At 47.7% G+C, this 21,719-nt stretch overlaps 1 protein-coding gene across 2 annotated transcripts in view; it reads right to left on the minus strand.

Annotated features, from left to right (window-relative positions):
* PAN3 (poly(A) specific ribonuclease subunit PAN3) overlaps window positions 1–21,719 on the minus strand; it is a 2,094,753-nt gene that overhangs the window by 249,439 nt on the left and 1,823,595 nt on the right. For both annotated transcript variants that reach the window (XM_069640299.1, XM_069640298.1), the window contains one exon: window positions 3,977–4,041. In XM_069640299.1, the coding sequence (XP_069496400.1) occupies window positions 3,977–4,041 (65 nt within the window). The remainder of the gene's footprint in view (window positions 1–3,976; window positions 4,042–21,719) is intronic.

Genomic DNA, 21,719 nt, shown 5'->3' on the forward strand with positions numbered 1-21,719 from the left:
TTCATATTTAAAAGTATGCATGAGTCTTTACTTCGTCATTAGGTTCGCTAGGATCTATAAATCATATTTAGTCACTAGCTCGGGACGTTGTATATCTTTTGTGACGCGACTAGTTCATTTCTTTGCTCTTTTTCATATTCCTTCAGGCAGTTCCCCTTAGGTTGTCATTGCTTTGGGGATACATTTGGTACGGTTGTCTCAATGGGTATCTTCTTTCAAACACACGCTGCAGTGTTGGCACAACTGCTGGTGTCAAACAAGGCACAATCTCAGGTCTCCAACATATGGGAGGTAATGGGGCAGGGTTTCCTGCAGAGGCATGCAGCTGCTTCTCTACAACAGAAACTGAATGAAGAACAAGGTGCACCCTGGTTCGACGCATAGGGCAGACACGCAAAATGAGTGCTGCACTCAAGAGTCCAGGGAGGGTGCTCTGAATGCTAATCAACTGCATGTAAAGAGGCTTGCAGATAAGAAATTGCTATTAGATACGAAGCAACAATTAATTGAACAACAATGGGAGCAGCTGGATAAGACGATACAGGACAATAAGGTTAAAGCATGCTGGAAATTGGTATCAATAGGATATGAGGAAAAGGGGGAAGGTGATCGAGCTCTAGATCAGCATCAGTTTGGAACGCACATTTTCAGGAGGTTCTGTTTAAGGAGGAACCTGATGCCCATATGTATAAAAGATTTGAGCCCCCACAAGCAGATTTATTTTACACAGAAGGAAATTGTCAATCGCATCCTTGAGATGAAAAAGGGAAAAGCTGCAGGCCATGACAGAACAACCATTTTTATGGTTTCACGAATGGTAGACCCCAGTGTTGGAGCAAGTTTTTAATGCAGTCATAAATGCCCAGCATCCTGCAAGAGAAGCTTGCTAGTTCCCATGTTTAAAAAAAGGGCACAGTAGCAGATCCTCATTTCTACCGCCCAATGTCTTTATTAGATGTCTCAAGCACGATTTTTGCAGGCTGCCTGGCAACAAGACAGCAGGACTGGGCTCTAGAAAATAATTTGACAGATAGGCAAACTGGCTTTAGAAAGGGATTCTCAACGATAGATCAATATTTTCTTAATTAACACTATAATGGAGAAATACACTAACGTCAGAGGCAGTAGGGTATTATGGAGCTTTCCTACACTTATCAAGTCCTTTGATCGTTCTCTGCAATGGAGGAAATTAGACCAAATCTGTGTCCCTTCGGGGATGCTGCAGTTAATCCAACTAGCGCATGTGGATACCTAAATAGCAGTTTGTTGCTCTAGGGCAAATGAATACTCAGAGGATCTGCACACGTATGGAGGGGTCAAACCGGGTTGCCCTCTAGCGTCACTTTTATATGACATACATTACTCACCATAATCGTGTTGCTGATGGTTGTATCTGCTTATATTCACATGCTGTGCATATAGTCCGACATCTAGTGGTAATCGCGGAGTATTGCATCTTTTTTTCAAAAGATCGAAAAGAGTCGTCGACATAGGCGTGACTGTAACACTATCCCTAATGTAACGTGTACTGTACCCAAAATCCCTCAGACGCCAAGGTCCTACCGGATTGTTTTATTTCGCCTACCTAGTTGGTCGCACATAATGCAGAGCTCATAAGAGTTTATATTGCGTTTTCTATTTTTCAGTAATTCCACTGCTGCCCTCGACGACTCCGGGGCTGTTGACGCTTGGTCCCGTCTGCCGACGCTCCATTCTGAGTGGCTCAGCAACTGTGGACTGTGTGATGCATCAGTAAGGGTTAGCCCCTTAAACTAAATGGGATTAAGGATAGTGCCCTGCTGTATGCTGAAGACACTGTGCTAATCGATGTTACGGAAGGGGGTTTTATCAGCAGAGCCTTTTATATGCCAATTCATTCTTCAAGGATCCCAGTCTGACGTTAAATCTGTTAAAAACTAAGATTGTGGTCTTCGGTAAGGGTAGGATACGGTGTAAATGGTCCATTAATAATAAGGAAATAGAGGTGGTTAAACTTTCCAGGTATTTCGGGCTGGTGTTTTCAAAAGATGGCAGTTGGAACATGCATATAAAGCTGATGGCAAAGAAGGCTGAATTGAGCTTTAAGGGACGTTTTTATCCTCTTTATGGAGAGGGCAAGACTGTATAAATGGCTCTCAGTAATAAAGGTTAAAACTCATAAAGCAATTATACATGGAAGTGAGCTATGGGGGTTTTCTTCCTATATACGGCCTGAGGTCATACAAAATATATTTTTAAGGAAACTGGTAAGGCTATCACCTGTTATGCCTGGAGATGCATTATATGTCGAGAGCTAGGCGTGTTTAGTATAGGATCTAACAGATTTATACTGCCTTTCCTTAAATTACAGATGGATTCCTCAATAAACCTCAATGTAGGGAATACATTCATAGAGATGTTTCCATCCCCTTTACAAGGGAAGTATTGTTTGGTATTAGATTGGGATTGCCCTAATGAAGAGTTGGGGGTTAAATGAGATAGTGACCTTTGGTACATGTCAAACCCGCAATAGAAAATATTACTTTAGTATGCTGCAAAAGAGGATTAACAGAAACCAGTCCCGTATTGCAAAGCTGTTGTCAGCAAGGCTTTAGAGCGAGGCCTGTGCTGATGTATTATCAAATATTAGAACTAAAACAAAAAATAATAAAAATCACAAGAGTGGAGACGGTATGCCCTTATGATTAGATTAAATCTGTTGCCCGTGAAAACTAGAAAAAGCTGGATGGTACGGATAGGCAATGCACCTGTGGGCTGGGTAAAGACGAGGACCTTTTATATTTTTTATAAATTTGTAATTTTTATATTGATCTAAGAAGAATATAGTTAGGCCATATTTCTTTAAGTATAATATTAGATCTTGCACTGATGATATGCTTTTATTCATGCATTCATGTACAATGTTTCAAAATATGTAAAAAAAAAAAAGAAAAAAAGGCTTTTAGAAGACGTTTTAGAGGTTTTTGGGATCTTCTATAATGTATATTTTATGTATGCTAAGGGGTGTAATTTTGTCTTGTTAATGGTGGATACCAAACAAAGATGTATTAACTGACACAAAATTGCACTGTACATATTCTAATTATTATGGGGAAAGTTTTATTTGTACAGGATGAAAAAACAAAGAAACTGGTGCGTCTCTCAAAGAAAACAAACATACTCTTGAACATGTCAGTGTTTTTGCCTGAAGCAAACTGTACAAATATCCCATTTACGAAGATAGTGGGGTGGAACCATATTGACTCTACAAATTAGTTTGGGATTAGTTTACCCCACTACCATACTAAATAGGATATTTGTACAGTTAGCTGAGCGAAGCCATGATGTAATTCAAAGAATTCACTTTTATATATGTCGTAGTAAGGTAAGCAGCACTACATATTAGTGAAGCAGGTGCAGGTCAAGAGTTCAGACAGAAGTACTTCAACATCTAAGCATAATGTTTCAGGCAAAAGCTCTGAGCCTCATACCTATCCTCGCCCGAGCTCATCTATTTTAATTCATACAGTCCGTGAATGGCTTTACGATAAGGAAAGGCTGCGCTGCAATTGTTATTTTTATATTTTTTAAGTTTCAGTGAAACCAATTGGGGAACACCCTTTTCGTAAGATTGCACGGAACCCGATGAGTTGGCTTTCCAAAGTTAATGAATACAACACAAGTCAATTCGCAATAAGAATCTAGTGGCAAATGTACATACAAACAAAACAATATCAATACTTTGCTTGCTCAGAAAATAGCGATCTTTCAGATAACTTTATATAGCCTGTGAATTTGCTGCTACAACATGCCATAAATGCAGCCAGAACTTAAAATTTGCCTGGGAAAACAGTCCGATGTTTTTGAGAGGGAAAAAATGGGAACATAAATATAGACTCCATATTTCCAAAACCACCAGAATAAAACAGAAATAAAGACTGAAACAGGGAATCTTAAATAGGTCATTGCAATGACAGAAAAATACTCCATGACTTACTCTGGTCTCTCATTGATTGTGCCCAGTTTCGCTAAAAGCCTAAACAGTCTTCCATTTTGGACTTCCTGAAAATGAAAACAAAAACCATAATTAAGTTTGGATGATGTGACCAGGTAGAGTGCATTATTTATCAGTCGCCTTGTTATATTATAGCTAACGCTTATTTCTTGTTTTAGTTCAAATTTGCAGAACTCACTCATTCCGATGCCTGGAGCTGTAAAAAAAAAATTTGATTTCTCTGAAGATGGCGTAATCCATTTTTGAGTAAACGACAGACTTAATGAGTTTGTTTTTCTATATCAGTTACATGTATGTGTAACTCACCACTAATCAAAAACAACTACACCTAATATCACAACTTTGTGATCTTGTTACGACAGAGCAAATTACTCGCTTCTCGGTAAATTATAAGTTACTCACCGCAGTGACTAACGTACTCCTAGTCCATAGTCCCAATTCCTCCATACTATACGGGCGTCCCTCACTAGGGATGGGAGACGGAACCTTTTTCACCAGAAAAAAACATCTTCCCTTTAAATTTAGATGTGCACAGGGGCACGGCCCTAGGAGCAGGCGCTCGCCTGACTCTGCACAACGGCGCCACGCCTCAGTCCCCCTTGACGCGTCGACAATATTACCATTGCCGAATGACACCAGTATTATTAGGACGAATGATGGTGGGACGTATGGAGGAAAGGGGACTATGGTGAGTAACTTATAATTACTCCTATGTCTTGTCCTCTTTCCTCCATACTGTATGGGCGATTAAAACTGAATGTAGCCCCAGGGTGGAGAGGTGAACCTCCTTAGAAAACAGGTTTCTTAAGACTGCCTGCCCAAATTCTGCATCTGACCTGGAGCCAGCATCCAAGCAGTAGTGCTTGTGTAGCCGCCTTGCTGATGATCTTACACGGAACGTGCCCCTGGAACGCGCCCCTGGAACGCCACTGATGTGGCCTTAACTGATAGCGTGGACATTCATATTTACCGGGAGTGGTTTGTGCTGCCCCTCATATGCCTCCTTGATGGCCGCAAACATCCATCCATCTTGCTATGGATGCCTTGACAGCCACAAAGAGAGCCTCTGACTTGTGGAAGCTCTTGGTTCGGTTTAGGTAACATTTTAGAGCGTGTCTAACATCTAGACAGTGCCGTACCCTCTGAGCTGCGTCCTTAGGGGCCACGAAGAAAGTGGGTAGCACTATCTCCTCATTTGGGTGAAACGAGGAGACTACCTTAGTTAAAAAGGCAGGGTGAGTTTGAAGCACCACCTTGTCCTTATGAAAAGTAGTGTAAGGCTCTGACTTTCAAATGATCCTGCGTGCAGGCGCAAGACCCACCAGGAGGGCTGTCTTAATGGTGACTAGCCTGATGTCTGCGGGCGCCATTGGCTCAAATGGTTTATGCGCCAAGGTGCCCAAAACTACTTCGAGGTCCCACACAGGGTGTGGCTTCTTGACAGGCGGGTAGAGCCTGGTGAGGCCCGCCAGATGTCTTTTAACCACTGGGTTGGGGGATGAGAAGACCACCTCCTCTGAGTTCCGGTAGGCTCCAATGTCTGCCAGGTAGGTGCGGTATGTGTCTACTTGCACCCCCGAGTGTGCAAGGTGAGCTGAGGATGAGAGCACATCGTCCAACAAGCAGGTAAGCAGATCAACCGCCTCTGACTCCACCCAGTGATGCTCCTAGCACCCTGTATGAAGTCTAGGTTAGCCTGTGAGTGATGCAAATGCCTTAGTGTGACCTGTTCAGGATCCACGCTGCGAGGGCTAACTTCTGGGTGGGGGGGGCGGGGTGGATGACCGCGCCTCCCTGCTGAGATAGTAGGTGAGCTGGGCCCAGCGGAAGGTGCATCGGTGGCTGATCCGAAAGACTGAGCAGCTGCAAGAACCATGGCCTCGCTGGCCACCAAGGATCTATCAGAATGATACTGAGGTGCCGGGACTCACTTATCTTGCAGATCACCCTATGCACAAGGGGAGTGGGAGGGAAGGCATACACGTTCATGTTCCATTGTATCTGCAACACATTGCCAAGAGAGCCCCAGCCCTGTCCCTGCCAGAATGCGAACCAGGGGCCCCTCTTGTTGGACCAGGTTGCAAAGAGATCCACCTGAGGATGACCTCATCTGTTGAAGATTTAAGGACCTGATCGTTCAATTGCCATTCTTGATTGTCCACACCCAGCCTGCTGAGCCTGTCCGCCTCCAGGATGGACTCCCCCTGAGGTGGATTGCTGCCAAGTGCATGTTGTTTACCAGTGTCCACTCCCAAATGTTGACTGCTAGAATGCAGAGGTGAGGAGACCTTGAGCCACCCTGCTTGTTGATGTAATACATGCTGGTGGAGCTGTCCGTTTGAATGAGAATCGCCTTGCCACTGATCATAGGGAAGAAGGCTTTGAGAGCGAGCCAAATGGCCATCAACTCGAGCCAGTAGATGTGGGCCTCCTGCTCCCGACAGGACCAAACCACATGGACACTGGCTGTCCAGGGTAGCTCCCCAGCCCTCCAGGGATGAGTCCGTGGTGATGGTAACTTGCGGCGCTGGTTGCCTGGAGGGCCTGCCTAGCTGCAAGTTGCAATCTGTGCTCCACCAGACTAGATCCTGGTGGAGATGAAGAAGGATGCTGACCAGCTCCGCCTGTGAACCCTTCTCCTGACTCCAGGAGGCTGCAAAGTGTAGCTTCACACACCTCATTTTGAGCCTCATGTAGTATGGCACTGCCAGGTGACAAGCTGCCATGATGTCCAGGAGGTGTTGGTACCACCAGGCATAGGTCACTGTTCTTCTGAGAAAATGCCCCGTGGCCCCGTTTCCCTCTTGATGGCTGTGATTTTGTCCTCCGAGGGAAAAGCTCTCGGAGCTCGTATCCCAGATGACACCCAGGAATGTTAGATTCTGCATAGGCTCCAGCTGTGACTTCTTGAGATTGATGGAAAATCCCAACTCGTGTAAAGTATTCCTGAGGGTGGAGGAGGTGTGGTGGACTGCCTCCGGAGACCCTGCCCTGACGAGGCAGTCGTCTAGGTATGGATAGATGTGGTGACCTTGGGCAGTGAGGAGGGCTGCCACCACGTTTATTAGCCTTGTAAATACCCTGGGGGCTGAAATGAGGCCAAAAGGTAGAACCTTGTATTGGAAATGAAAGCCCATGATCCTGAACCTTAGATAAAAACGATGGAGCTGCCATATCGGGACGTGTAGGTACGCATTCTTCAGATCCAGGAAGCACATCCAGTCTCCCATGCACAGAGTCTCTGCTAGAGCGCTGAGGTAACCATCCTGAACTTTTGAAGAGGAAGGGAAAGGTTCAAGGAGGAAATGTCCAACACAACTCTCAGATCTGCCTGGTTCTTCTTGTGTATGGCAAAAATCCGTGAGTAGAAGCCCAGACCCCGCTGGGAGGCTGGGAGCTCTTCCACTACCCGACTCTCTACGAGCAATCGAATTTACGCCAACAGAGATGCTGTCCTAATCTGTGGGAGCAGAGGGGAGGAGAGAGGGGAAGGAGAGATCAGTAGGTAGTAGCTCGTGGACACTACTGAGAGGATCCAGGGATCCGCAAACCTCATGCGCCAGCAGTGGGAGTGAAGGGCAAGCTTGCCCCCCACCGTAGACACGTGGACCTGGATGTCATGCCTTTTTTTCCAGCTTAGGACTGAAAAAAGCCTGTGTGCGCAGCATTGTGTTGTTTGCGCTGGTGCTGGCTTGGAGACCTGTCTGGTTGCCTGGATCGTCGTTCCTGGAAGCCCCGGAACCTCCCCCCAAAGGACCGACCCTCGTCTGACTATGTTTTCGGGGTGGTCATAGTGAGGACGGACAAAGATATGCCAGTCTGTGAGCTGTTTTTCTTCTTATCCAGTTCATTGTCTGTATTGGAATGGAACAAGTTGCCATGTTCAAAACGAAGGTCCAGTATGTGCTCCTCGAAGTCCGGGTTGAGCATAGTATCCACATTAAACTGACGAAGATGAAGGGAAACATTGGAATACATCATCTTCCCATACACTTCCTGGGTCTTCTCCTCCTTACCCAGGAGTGCAGAGGCTGAGGTAGCCGAAGATTTTTGTGGCTTGGAGTAGAGCAAGGCTGCAGCGATCACCAAAGAGTGTGGCTGAGGGTATTGATATTGATATTTTATTTGTATCGCGCTCGTACACAAGTGTTTCAGAGCGCGTAGGGACAGCAAGAGTGGATCCCTCTGACATCTGCCAAAACGTGGCGTTGAGGCACCTGTTGGTAGGCTGCGCCGAGTGGGGTTTAAGCCTAGTTGTCTTTTTGCATCGGGATCCTCTTTCTAGTCATGGGGCGTAGAGGGAGGACCTCTGCCAGGACTGCCGCCTCTGGTTATTACACCTCAGGCTGAGTAGGCCCCAGGTATTCGGCCAAGCCGGCAAGCCGCTCATGGAAAGCCTTGGCTGACGATGGTATTTCTGGGTCCTCCTCCTCATCCGTGTTCACCGAGGTGTCCTGCTGGTCTGGAGCAGCTGGAGGAGTGCTGGGTGTCTGTGGCAGTGGCATAATGACAGGGGAAGCGAAGACCGTTGGAGTTGTGGGAGCCGGCCTGGGAGCCTGCGTGGTGGGAGCTGGCAGGGGCAGCACTATATGCAGGATAGCTGGAACCACAGGCAGAGTGGCCATGGGTGCGGGCGGCAGAACTGGGGGGGGAGCATGACCCTGATCACATCCCGGAGGATGATGCCCATCTACAGAGACTTCATGAGGGTCATAAACTTCTCAAAAAACTTGTCTTTAGAGGCTGGTAGAGTGCTTGGAGGCGCGGGCATGGGCTGAGACCTGGGCACAACATGGCTTACTGCCTGCAGGGTATATCTGCCCTGAGACAATGAAGGATATGGCGTAGGCCATGTGCCTGATGAAGACCAGTCCCACCTGGAAATTCGTTCCCTTCCTGTTCCCCAAAGGGCGAGGGTGTCCAGTGAGGCACCATTTTATCTGGGCCGGCAGCCATTTTGTCAGGCTGCACGCCACATGCCTGTGCCGTGGTGCTTGCCACACTGGGCCCAGCCTCTTCCAATACTCGTGGTGGTGGAGGTTGAGGCCTACCCTGCACCTTAGGCCGAGGCCTGGTAGGCTGATTGCCCTTGGCTGTGTCACCGGTAGTGCTGCGTATAGGCGCCCCCTCAGACATTTGTCCAGTACTAGGGTGTAGACCCAGTAACAGAACCTTGCAGCAATCCCTCGGTGACAACGGTAGGATCTCCTGACCCCCTCGGCCTGGTGGCCAGTAACTGTAGCAGCCTCGGTACCCACCCTGGTATAAGAACCTGAAAGGTCCCTCCCACTGGTGTGCTTCCTGGGAAAGGAGTCGCCTTTGCGGGGTGCGGATGAAAAAAAGTGTCCCTACCTTGGGCCTGGACTTGTGGTTGTCGAATTCCTTCAGGTCCTCCGGAGGCGACCTTCCGAAGCGATCCCTCCACCGAGCTAGCCTGTTGTTCAGAGCCCGCAGTGTGAGCGCATTGCACGCTGAGCAGCCTTCTCAGCCGTTGTCGGAGCAAAGGCAGCGTAGTCAGAGAGCGTGGGGATCGGACGTAGGGAAGAGCCCCTCACAGGCTGGACACCTGCTGTAGCCCGATGACGGCGTCATGCGCCGGGGAGGAGCGTGGCCCCGGAGGACAGAAGTATCCGAGTAAAGACATGAAAGAAGAAGACAAAAAAACACCTATCTGGGTAAGAGCGAGTGGAATTACTAGGCCGGAGGCCTAACCCAGGAGCGCTGGTGAAAGCAGTCTGTTCCCGTCAACGCGGAAAATTGGACTGAGGAGTGCTGCTGGTGGACGAAGTCAGGGGAGTGCATGCTCCCAGTGCCGCACCCCCGCGCCTCTTAATTTAAAAGGGAAGAAGTTGTTTTCTGGTGAAAAAGTTTCCGTCTCTGGTCCCTAGCGAGGGAGGCTCACAGTATGGAGGAAAGGGGACAGGACGTAGGAGTATGTTCTTTCTGATAGATATCAAAGATGAGGGATACAGTCTGAGGAATTCTATATCCCAGAGCAGCTCCTCTTTGCAAACTTTTCCTGCCAACAGGGAGAGCAGCGCAGCTGTGCGTCTGCTCTATCTCACGCCTCTACATACCCCGGGCCGTACAGGACATTGGGGGCTGTATATCTTGAGGTGCCACACCCTTAGTTCCAATCTTTTTCCCCTAGCACTCTGGTGCGGAGGGACCGCAGAACAAAGATTAAATAGCTATCCGTCAAGAGGGGTTGGCAGGAAGGGAGATGAGGAATCTGTGGGAGAAACACCCATCAGAAAGAACATTACAAAGAAGAAAGTAATTTGTTCTTCTAATGGATTCCCTCCTCACACGGATTCCTAATCTTTGATCAACTCTCGTAGCAGCACAGAGATTTGGTGGTGGGAGGATAGCAAGGACACCATATAAAACTCTGAAAGACCGCCATGCAAAAATAAGCACCGTGGCCAGACAGAGAAAACAAGCTGTAGTGTTTAGCAAATGTGCATAAATAAGCCCAAGTAGCAGCCGGGCATATAACCAGAACAGGGACTGCATGTTGCAGAGCTGAAGTGGCAGCCAGCCCTCTGGTGGAATGTATCCAGAGACCCTCCGGTACATTCTTACCAATCAGACCATAGCATTCCAAGATACAGAGGATGACCCACCTCAACAGGGTCTGTTTTGTCACAGCCCTGCCAGAACAAGCACCAGCATAACCGATGAAAAGCTGGACATCTTCCCTGGCATTTTTAGTAGATGAGGGCATGCATCAGGTTTAGCTGATGGAATTGTTCCTCTGCATTGGAAGGTTAAAGACAGGAAGATGGATGTTTTGTGAGAGATGGAAATCGGAGACCACTTTCAGGAGGAAGGACAGTTTAGCTGACAACAAACGTTTAGCGAAGTGATGACCAGGAAAATCATTTTAAGGGTGATCAAGCCTAGAGAACGAAAAAATGAAGGGGCTCAAATGGAGCTCCCATGAGAAATGTAAAGACTACATTTAAATCCCACGATGGAACAACAAACTGACGTGGGGAAACTGATTGCACAGAAAGAATTGCAGAAAAGTCGGGATCGTGAAAAAAGAGCTATGCCGCAGGGTCCTCTTGAAAAACAAAATGGCAGCATGATATGTTTTCACGGTGCCAATTTGCAGGCATGTCTGGGCCAAATAAAGCAGAAAATCCCTAAAAGATGATGTGAATTAAGTAAAATGGTCCACATTCCTCTCCCAGCACTAAGCCGAAAACGTATGCCACCGGCATGCATACATGGATTTAGTGGCATGTCTCCTAGTAATGAGGAGCATGTCCAGGATGTCTCGACAAATCCCACTCTCACACCTCAACCTTTCAGCAGCCAAAAACAAAGGTTCAGGTTGTTGAGGCTTGGTTGCAGGATCCGTCCCTCCAATTGGTGTGGTCTCTAGATGGACATGTCCAGCAACTGCGGGTATCTGTCATGATGCCTACCTCCAAGGAGCCAGGTCCGACCCAGCAACCCCAGAGGCAGGCATCATTTCCCCCAGGGAAGTGCCAGCGGGCCTAAGCTGGGGCCCTTTGGACACAGTCCTGGCGCCTTAGGCGCCAGGCTCATAAAGCTAGATATGTATTCAAGTGTTTTAAGGTGCACTTACCTGATGCAGACCATGCTGCTACATCCAGGCCCTCTTAAGGCCTGAATGGAACTACTTTACCTGTGGAACTACTTTCCCCTGGGTGTGGTCGGGGAAGGATACATACCTGGAACTTCTTCCAAAGCTATTTAAACAACGCCCGATCAGCAACTCACGCTTCGCGTTGTTCTGCTCCTTGCAGCTGGACGCTCACCGTCTCAGCTCCTGCATCTGGACTTCAGCCACGCCTGTCAGCATCCTGGGTCACCTGCTAAGAGAGAATTGGAGAGAAAGAAGACCTTACCTGCTAAAGCTGCATCACGGAGACTTCACACCGACGATCCTGAAAGGAAAGACATTTTAAAAGCATTTCGCTTCGATCGCTGCAGCGCTGCATTTCACTCACATTTCCTGGGCACCTCCATCTTCAGCAGCGATCATCCGGATCCGCAGCCACTTCCCAGAGCCTAGAGAGAAAAAGACAAGAACACAAGGTGAGAGAAGGAAGGGAATAGGAAAAGCTCAGTTTCCTTCTAAGGCGTACCTGTTGGGTCATTCCCATTTCATTTCGGGTCCTGCCGCTTTCTGGCATTCCGGACCCCGGCCCCTATGGGGAAAAAAGACAAAGACATTGAATGAGCGAATGCAAAGACATTACCCGAACGCTCATCCAGAACTTACCTGTCATTTACTGGAACTGCACGTTTCACTTCGGGTCGGCGCCATATCTCCGGCATTCCGAACCCCGGCCCCTAAGGGGAAAAAGACATAAGCGTTAGCGCTTGCTGCAATAAGACAATGAACATTATTATTAAGCTTGAACTTTTGAACTTGCTACAGAACTCTTACAGCGCCTTACCTGAATAGTCAAGCTTATTTGAACTCCCATCAAACCTCAATCCAGTGAAGTAACTGGGTTTCAACGCGCCCCTGCATCAGAAGCAGGATCGAGAACTCGTCCTTCCAAACCCTAAGGTGAGACTTCACGGGGAATCGAGGAAGGGTATCGTGGAGCGTTGGAAGGGAGTGGGAGGCTTGAGCATTATTCCATCAGTAGGTAATACTCCCTTTTCACGCACAGGGGAATATTCCTGCGAGCCAGTGAGTCCATCTTCAGAGTCCTGCGCTACACCATAGAAGAAGCATCAGCACTCGAAGCCAGACCTGCGCCTCCGTGGGAATCAGGTGAGCGTGACAGAACGCGAAGCCTACCCACAATTTCCCACCCGGGCGCTATGGAGACTTCCGAGACAGATCAGCTGGCCCAGCTTTTGGGGGAATTACGGGCAGAAGTGCACTCAGCCCGCCAGGAGACTAACGCTCTCAAAAGAGAACTGATCCTATCCAAGGAAAGAACAGATGACCTGGCCAAAAGGTTATTGCAGGCCCAGGCAGGGCACACTCCTTTACCTAATTCCGGAGGTACTTCCACATCAATGGGTTTGAATAACCTGGTACAAAACAATCTACCTGGACACATGCCTTTGGCCCCGCCTGAACGTTTTGCGGGGGATCCCAAGAAATATGCCGTCTTTATGAACCAATGTCGTTTACACTTTCTATGCAGACCCGGGGCCTTCCCTAACGACCAGACCAAGGTAGCCTTTATACTATCCTACCTCAGTGGCAGTGCTGCCGATTGGTCTATTCCATTGGTAAATCAGGATGATCCCATTCTCCAAAATTTTCAGGGTTTCCAGGCCAGCATGGAAAGATTGTTGCTCGACACTCTCAAGGACAGGCCCTTGATAACGAACTGCTCTCCTTACGACAAGGTAATCAGGATCTCCTGTCCTACATTGCCACCTTTAATAGACTGGTTGTGGAAACTGGATGGCCAGAAAACAAAAGGATCACATCGTTTCATCGAGGCCTGCGCGGAGATCTTAAGGATGTTCTAGCTCAGATAGTAGATCCACCCCAGGTCTGCGCAGACTACATAGACTTGGTGGTTCAACTTGATCACAGACTTCAAAATAGAAAAGCAGATCGGTTCAAGTACGAAACCCGAGTACCGATCAAAACCCACGCCAACTTCAAGAGTACCGACGTATCCGAACCTATGCAAATCGGCGGTGTTAAAGGACCATTAACGCAGAAGGAACGAGAGAGAAGGCGGCAAATGCAACTTTGTCTGTATTGCGGGACTTCCGGTCACTTTCTTCGAAATTGTCCGGTTAAACCACCTAAGAAGGTGGTTGGAGCCACTGATAACGATTTATTGACACCTGATTCGGGAAACGACCTAGCCCGACAAGCGTAGGGGACCTCTTGCCGAGCTTGAAAACAAACTCTTTGACCTCGCATTTTGTCATGCCAATGGTACTCGTGGATCCAAAACAGCCTCAGCTGTTGCATGCTATAAAAGCATACATCGACAGTGGAGCTATTGGAAATTACATAGACCGTGAATTGGCTTCCAGGATTAAGCTCCCTCTCCGCTCGAAAGTAACCCAAGATGTCATTACTACAGTAGATGGAACCGAAATAGCCTCAGGGCCTGTAATGCATTCCACTGTTGAAATGACACTGGTGGGTCAGGATGGACATCGGGAAGCAATCGTGTTTGATGTGATCAAGGCCCCACAATTTCAAGTAATTCTTGGAATTCCTTGGTTAGAAACACATAATCCCAGAATTGACTGGCGAGCAAAGAAGATAAGTTTTCCTGATTGTGAACCAACTTGTTACCCAAGAAATCCAGTTATGGGTCTAGCCTCAGCAACTTCCACCCCTGTACAGCTACCGCCAGAATACCAAGAATTCCGAGACGTTTTTCAGAAGGAACAGGCTAACACGTTACCTCCCCATCGGTCTTATGATTGCCAAATCGATCTGGTACCCAATGCTCAACTACCTTGTAGTAGGATTTATGCTCTTACGGAACCTGAGAACCTACATTTGCGTCAGTATTTAGATCAGTACCTAGCCAATGGTTTTATTCGCCCGTCCAAGTCTCCTGTCTCCTCAGCTCTGTTCTTCGTGCCGAAAAAAGAGGGCGACCTTAGAACATGTATAGTCTATCGCGCCCTAAATCAAACAATGATTAAGAATCGTTATCCTCTGCCCCTGATCCCTGAGCTTATCGACCAGGTGAAAGATGATTGTGTGTACACCAAGTTAGATCTCCGAGGAGCTTATCACCTGGTGCGTATAAAAGAAGGCGACGAATGGAAGACTGCATTCTGCACCAAATTTGGGCTCTTCGAATATCAGGTGATGCCCTTCGGTTTGTGCAATGCACCTGCCGCCTTTCAGTACTTTATGAATGATATTCTTCAGGAACTTATCGACGTCTGTGTCATTGTTTGTATTGACGACATCCTGGTGTACTCTTCAGAATCCGATCACAGAAAACATGTTAGGGCAGTTCTTGAGAAATTGCGCCAGCACAGACTATTTGCAAAGCTCGAAAAATGTGTTTTTCATACCACAGAAGTGGAGTTTCTCGGATTCATCCCGACACCTCAAGGAGTCCGAATGGACTCGCAAAAGGTGGACGCCATCCTCAAATGGCCATCTCCTAGCTCAGTGAAGGGAGTTCAGAGCATGCTCGGCTTCGTCAATTTCTATCCAAGATTCATCCCAGAATTTTCCCGAACAGTCCAACCCATCACAGCTCTTCTAAAGAAAAACACACGCTTTGAATGGACTCTTGAGGCCGAACAAGCCTTTCAGGACCTGAAAACCAAATTCACCTCTGCACCTATATTGAAGCACCCGCACCCAGAACTCCCTTACGTTGTGGAAACCGACGCATCCAGTTCAGCCATGGGAGCGGTCCTGTCGCAAAGAGACCCAGAAACTAACCAACTACACCCTGTGGCCTTTTGGTCCAGGAAATGTTCTCCTCCTGAAATCAACTACGCAATTACCGACAAAGAGTTACTGGCTATTAAATCTGCTTTCAAGGCTTGGCGTCACTACCTTCTCGGGGCAAGACACACCATCACCGTAATTACGGACCACAGAAATTTACAGTATTTAAAGACGGCCAAGGCTCAATCTTCACGACAACTCCGATGGGCTCTATTCTTTGCGGAATTTGATTTTGTAATTACCTATCACCCTGGCTGCAAGAATGGTAAAGCGGACGCCTTATCCCGGATTGGCATGGAAGAACCCAATTCGAGTTTAGAACCTGTGCCAATCATACCAGAACAAAGAATCTTAGGCCCAACTTCATTGCAAACTATTGAGGACATCCAAACGCAAGTAAAAACTTCTAGACTCTTCAGCCTTACTGGAATGGAGTCAAAAGGGTCCTCATTACACCGTTAAGGATGACTTACCCTACTTCCAGGAGCGGTTGTTTCTGCCTAGTAAAGAATTGCAAGAACTTGTTATTGCCCATCATCATGAATCATTAATGGAAGGACACCCTGGTATCGCTAAAACGGAGGAAAAAATCAAATGCCACTTCTGGTGGCTTTCTTGGAGAAAAGACATAAAATCTTTTGTATTGTCTTGTGGAATTTGCGCCCAAAACAAGGGTCAAAAGAAAAGGCCAGCCGGCCTACTTCAACCCTTGGATATTCCACCGGCACCATGGCACACCTTGTCAATGGACTTTATAATTGACCTGCCTCCTTGTGCTGGTTACAACACTATCCTTGTAATTGTGGATCTATTCTCCAAAATGGCCCACTTTATCCCTTTAAAAGGTTTGCCTTCAGCTTCCACCTTGGACAAGGAATTTCTGGAGAATATAGTTCGCATACATGGTTTCCCTTCCATATTAGTCTCGGATCGTGGAAGTCAATTTATCTCCCATTTTTGGAAGAAGTGTTGCCAACTAGCACAAATAGATGTGCGGCTATCCACCAGCCACCACCCCCAGCCCGACGGACAAACCGAGAGAACCAATCAGACTCTCGAGCAATATCTTCGGTGCATGTTACACCAATCCGAGTTAAATTGGAAAGACATCCTTTGGATCGCAGAATATGCATACAACAATTCAGTGCATTCTGGAACCGGACAAACTCCTTTTTATACTTTGTATGGTCACCATCCTCGGAACTCTGATCTAGATCCACCTCTGACCCTGGAAATGCCCGCAGTAAATCATCTGCATTCCACAATAACCCAAGCCTTCAAAGAAGCTGCAACTCATTTACAGCAAGCCAAGAAAAAGTATAAAGAAAACGCTGATTTGCACCGAAGTAAAACTCCTCCTTACCAAGTAGGAGATCAGGTATGGCTAGCAACGAAACATTTACCCCTCAAGGGCCCGCGAACCTTCAATCCCAGATTCATAGGACCTTATCCCATCAAGGCTATAATCAATCCCGTGGCCTTTAAACTGGATTTACCGTCTAACATGCGTATTCATCCAGTTTTTCATGCATCACTTTTGAAGCCAGTACAACCAGGGACCCGACTGTCCAAGCCTCCAGACCCAGTTCAAATTGAAGGGGAATTAGAATTCGAAGTTAAAGACATTTTAGACTCCAAGGTGTTGAAGTCCAAACTCTTCTATCTGGTTGACTGGAAGGGATATGGACCTCGGGAGAGATCGTGGGAGCCTAGTAACCATGTTCACGCACCTCGATTAATACAAAGGTTCCACCGGAGATTTCCGAACAAGCCAAAACCCCCAGAGGGAACAACCTTGGGAGGGGCCTTGAGGGGGGGTACTGTCATGATGCCTACCTCCAAGGAGCCAGGTCCTACCGAGCAACCCCAGAGGCAGGCATCATTTCCCCCAGGGAAGTGCCAGCGGGCCCAAGCTGGGGCCCTTTGGACACAGTCCTGGCGCCTTAGGCGCGAGGCTCATGTTGGACCCCTGTCCTGGCGCCTTAGGCGCCAGGCTCATAAAGCTAGATATGTGTTCAAGTGTTTTAAGGTGCACTTACCTGATGCAGACCATGCTGCTACATCCAGGCCCTCTTAAGGCCTGAATGGAACTACTTTACCTGTGGAACTACTTTCCCCTGGGTGTGGTCGGGGAAGGATACATACCTGATCGGTGGAAGGATACATACCTGGAACTTCTTCCAAAGCTATTTAAACAACGCCCGATCAACAACTCACGCTTCGCGTTGTTCTGCTCCTCGCAGCTGGACGCTCACCCTGTCAGCTCCTGCATCTGGACTTCAGCCACGCCTGTCAGCTGCCTGGGTCACCTGCTAAGAGAGAATTGGAGAGAAAGAAGACCTTACCTGCTAAAGCTGCATCACGGAGACTTCACACCGACGATCCTGAAAGGGAAGACATCATTTTAAAAGCATTTTGCTTCGATCGCTGCAGCGCTGCATTTCACTCACATTTCCTGGGCACCTCCATCTTCAGCAGCGATCATCCGGATCCGCAGCCACTTCCCAGAGCCTAGAGAGAAAAAGACAAGAACACAAGGTGAGAGAAGGAAGGGAATAGGAAAAGCTCAGTTTCCTTCTAAGACGTACCTGTTGGGTCATTCCCATTTCATTTCGGGTCCTGCCGCTTTCTGGCATTCCGGACCCCGGCCCCTATGGGGAAAAAAGACAAAGACATTGAATGAGCGAATGCAAAGACATTACCCGAACGCTCATCCAGAACATACCTGTCATTTACTGGAACTGCACGTTTCACTTCGGGTCGGCGCCATATCTCCGGCATTCCAAACCCCGGCCCCTAAGGGGGAAAAAGACATAAGCGTTAGCGCTTGCTGCAATAAGACAATGAACATTATTATTAAGCTTGAACTTTTGAACTTGCTACAGAACTCTTACAGCGCCTTACCTGAATAGTCAAGCTTATTTGAACTCCCATCAAACCTCAATCCAGTGAAGTAACTGGGTTTCAACGCGCCACTGCATCAGAAGCAGAATGGAGAACTCGTCCTTCCAAACCCTAAGGTGAGACTTCACGGGGAATCGAGGAAGGGTATCGTGGAGGGTTGGAAGGGAGTGGGAGGCTTGAGCATTATTCCGTCAGTAGGTAATACTCCCTTTTCACGCACAGGGGAATATTGCTGCGAGCCAGTGAGTCCATCTTCAGAGTCCTGCGCTTCACCATAGAAGAAGCATCAGCACTCGAAGCCAGACCTGCGCCTCCGTGGGAATCAGGTGAGCGTGACAGTATCAAGTTCTGCAAGTCAAGTCCAAGATCGTGGGCCCAAATTGGGAAAGCCTCCTTAGAATCATGAGCATGACATGGATTGGCAAGAATGGATAGAGCAGTTTGAAGTCCCACTAGACTGTCAAAGCATCCCAGAGAGCTACCTTCTGAGGAAATTCCCTGAAGCAGAACCTCCTGCACTTCCAGTTAAGACTGGAAGCAAAGAGGTCCAACCTGAGCGGTCCCCCAATGGGAGAACACCTCTTGCAGAACTTCCTAACAGAGCTCCCGCTCGTGAGAGGCCAAAGACTGCCTACTTAGGGCACCCACCAACATGTTCTCCTTGCCAGCCAAATGAGCAGCCACCAGACACCATATTCTCCACAGCCCAGAACCATAATCAGATTGCTTCCCTACACAGAGGTAAGGAGCCCGCACTACCTCGCAGTCTTGTGTTAGCCACTGTGCTGTGCATCAGTACCAATGCAGTCTTGCTTAGTAAACTGTTAGGGAGAATTCTCATTTAATGGCTACTTTCCCTTACCTAGTGAGTCCCCCAGCAGCTTTGCTGGATTTCTGGAGTTTATTATTTTCACTTGGTAAGAGTGTACCTCTGTTTTCCACTCTTACCTGCATTTTGCCATGTGTATTTCATCTGTTTTTGTGATTGTGGATTCTGGAGTACACCACTTCAGTAGCCCCCATCTTTTGTGTGTTACACAGCACCTTCAGTACAGTGACACAGGGTTGTCTTTTAGACTTCCCACCTACTCCATTTCTAAGGCGGACTACAGTCACCCAAGTCGCACTTTGCCATGATTGGCTGAGGTGGTTGCCCAGGCTGGACAACCCCCCTGCTGTGCGATTGACAGCCAGGCTGTGTGAATGGGGAATTTTTGCATAAAAGGCAGGTCTCTTGGGCTAGAAGTCCGAGTCGCCAATGGAACTACAAGGAACCGAAGAGAAGTGGAGAGAACGACGGCTGCTGCAACTATCCCATCCCGGTGAAGCCCTGCTGCAGTCCTGAGCTATCTAACCTTCGACAACCAGAGAAGATTCTGTCCGGAGTCTTCTTCCCTTGAGCCTGGTGGGGATAACCAGCTCACCTTCCACAGCCAGAGGATCCTCTTCGTGGTTGAAATCGCTGCACACTGCTATAGTGGTCCAGATAGACATCTGAAGAGCCTCTCCTGTTTTTAAGGAGCGCATCTTTTATTCACCGTCGCTGCTGCCGGCTTCATCCCTGTGTGGTGCCGACCCCTCCAGACGTTCTCCTTCGTACCGAAGATCCAGGAACTGTGGATCTGCAGGAAACTACCACGAACAACTGCCGTGGCACCAGCTTCTTCATTGAAAAAGGTACTGTGTTCTGCTTGAGGAATTAGGGTGAATCCCTTTTCTCCTCCTCCAAGGCTTGCCCTCGTCTTCCCTCCTTCTTATAACGTTTGCTCCCTCTGTTGACAATATCTAAGTACTCCTGGCAATGTTGAATCTTGAACTGTCCGACTGTGTGATCCTCGACAACAGGAACCCGGTTCCACATGACACTGGCTCCGGCCTATTGACTCTTGAATTTCAGTCAACGAGTGCTCTCTGATTCTGTCTGCCCTGACAAAAGTATTGCCTATGATTTGTACCCCAACTCTCTCTGGTTAACTCAGGTGCTAAGTGTTTTTGCCCCGGTAACATTTCTTGCCGCGGATACGCATATCTTTAGTAAGACCAAACTGTCATTAATGTCAAAAAGTGATTGCATAAGTATTCCCGGTAACGTCTTTTGTTTCACAACACCAGTCCGTTAAAACATAGGGTACTTACCTTGAGTTACACTGTATCAAGTGAATTGGTTGGTTGTAGTGTATTTTATGTGTGGTTTTGAATTAATAGAAGTGTTGTGTTTATAACAAATGGTTTAAAAATAAATGTACTTATATTTTTTGCCTGAAACTTTGAGTCACTGTTTGCTCGAGTCACAGTAATTGTGGTCCCTTTGTGCAATCTCTGCTACTGCTTCATATACTCTTGAGATAAGCCTGGATGCTCCGCTACTGCTACCACTAACATAGTAGTACAGGCTTGTACCAAAGGTGAACTTATACTACCACTTGTAGTCTTAATTGTGTGCAGTGGTCCGTAAGGATCGATCTCAACTCCAGGAAACTGATGTGCTCCCGCCTCTCCAGTGGAGAGTAAAGGTTTTTCATCGTCTGACTTGGAGGTGTGCACCCCAGCCCTTCAGGGACTGGTCCGTGACTGAAGTCAGTTGTGGTCAGGGTTGTAGAAACAATGTAACCTTCAGTCGGTTATCCCTCTGGGACCACCATTCTAGGTCCTTAGACACCTTCGCTGAGACCTGTAAAAGGCCTTGGGTACGTCCCTGAAATTGTGACCACTGGCAACTTAGGAGCCACTGAAGTTTCCTCATGCACAGCTGAGCATTTGGCACCACAAGAATGCATGAGGCCATTACACCCAGCGATCCCAGAAAAGCCAAGGCAGGAACCTTTTCCTGTGGTTGGAAGACATGCACCATCTTGGAGATGTATGATAATCTTCCCTTGGGCGGGAAGGCCCAGCTAAGGAGAGTTTCCAAAACCGGCTAGATGAATAGGAGGGACTGGGATGACTAAACATGATATTTCTTGGCATTCAGGGAGAAACCAAAGCTGTGCAACAGGCTGCATGTCCAGTGCAAGTGCGTTGATGTCTGGTCTGGGGAGCGAGGTTGAATCAAACATTCTTCAGTCATTTATAATGGGGTCTTGAGTGATCCAAGGCGAAGCCCAAGCTAATGCAGACCGGTCTAAATTCATTAACATGAATACTACCTTAGTTTTACCTGTAGTGTAAAGTTGTAGACGATTCATAAAGTGAAAGAGACATTGTGTCAGGAATCTTTGAAAATCATCAGGTGGGAAAAACCAGAGGGTGTTTCACAGTCTAGTCCCTGGGGATTCCATACTCAGGTGGCCAAAGAAAGGCCATCGCTTTTGGATCCCACCCTGGGGTGGACAAGCGAGGGAGTATCACCTGGGTAGGGGGTATTCAGGGAGAGGGGGTGCCGCACCTGATGGTGGGACATGGTATCCCCTTTTTCTTAAACCC

The sequence above is a fragment of the Ambystoma mexicanum genome, chromosome 7q, assembly GCF_040938575.1.
Source record: "Ambystoma mexicanum isolate Mex_15411 chromosome 7q, UKY_AmexF1_1, whole genome shotgun sequence".
Taxonomy (NCBI): Eukaryota; Metazoa; Chordata; class Amphibia; order Caudata; family Ambystomatidae; genus Ambystoma; species Ambystoma mexicanum.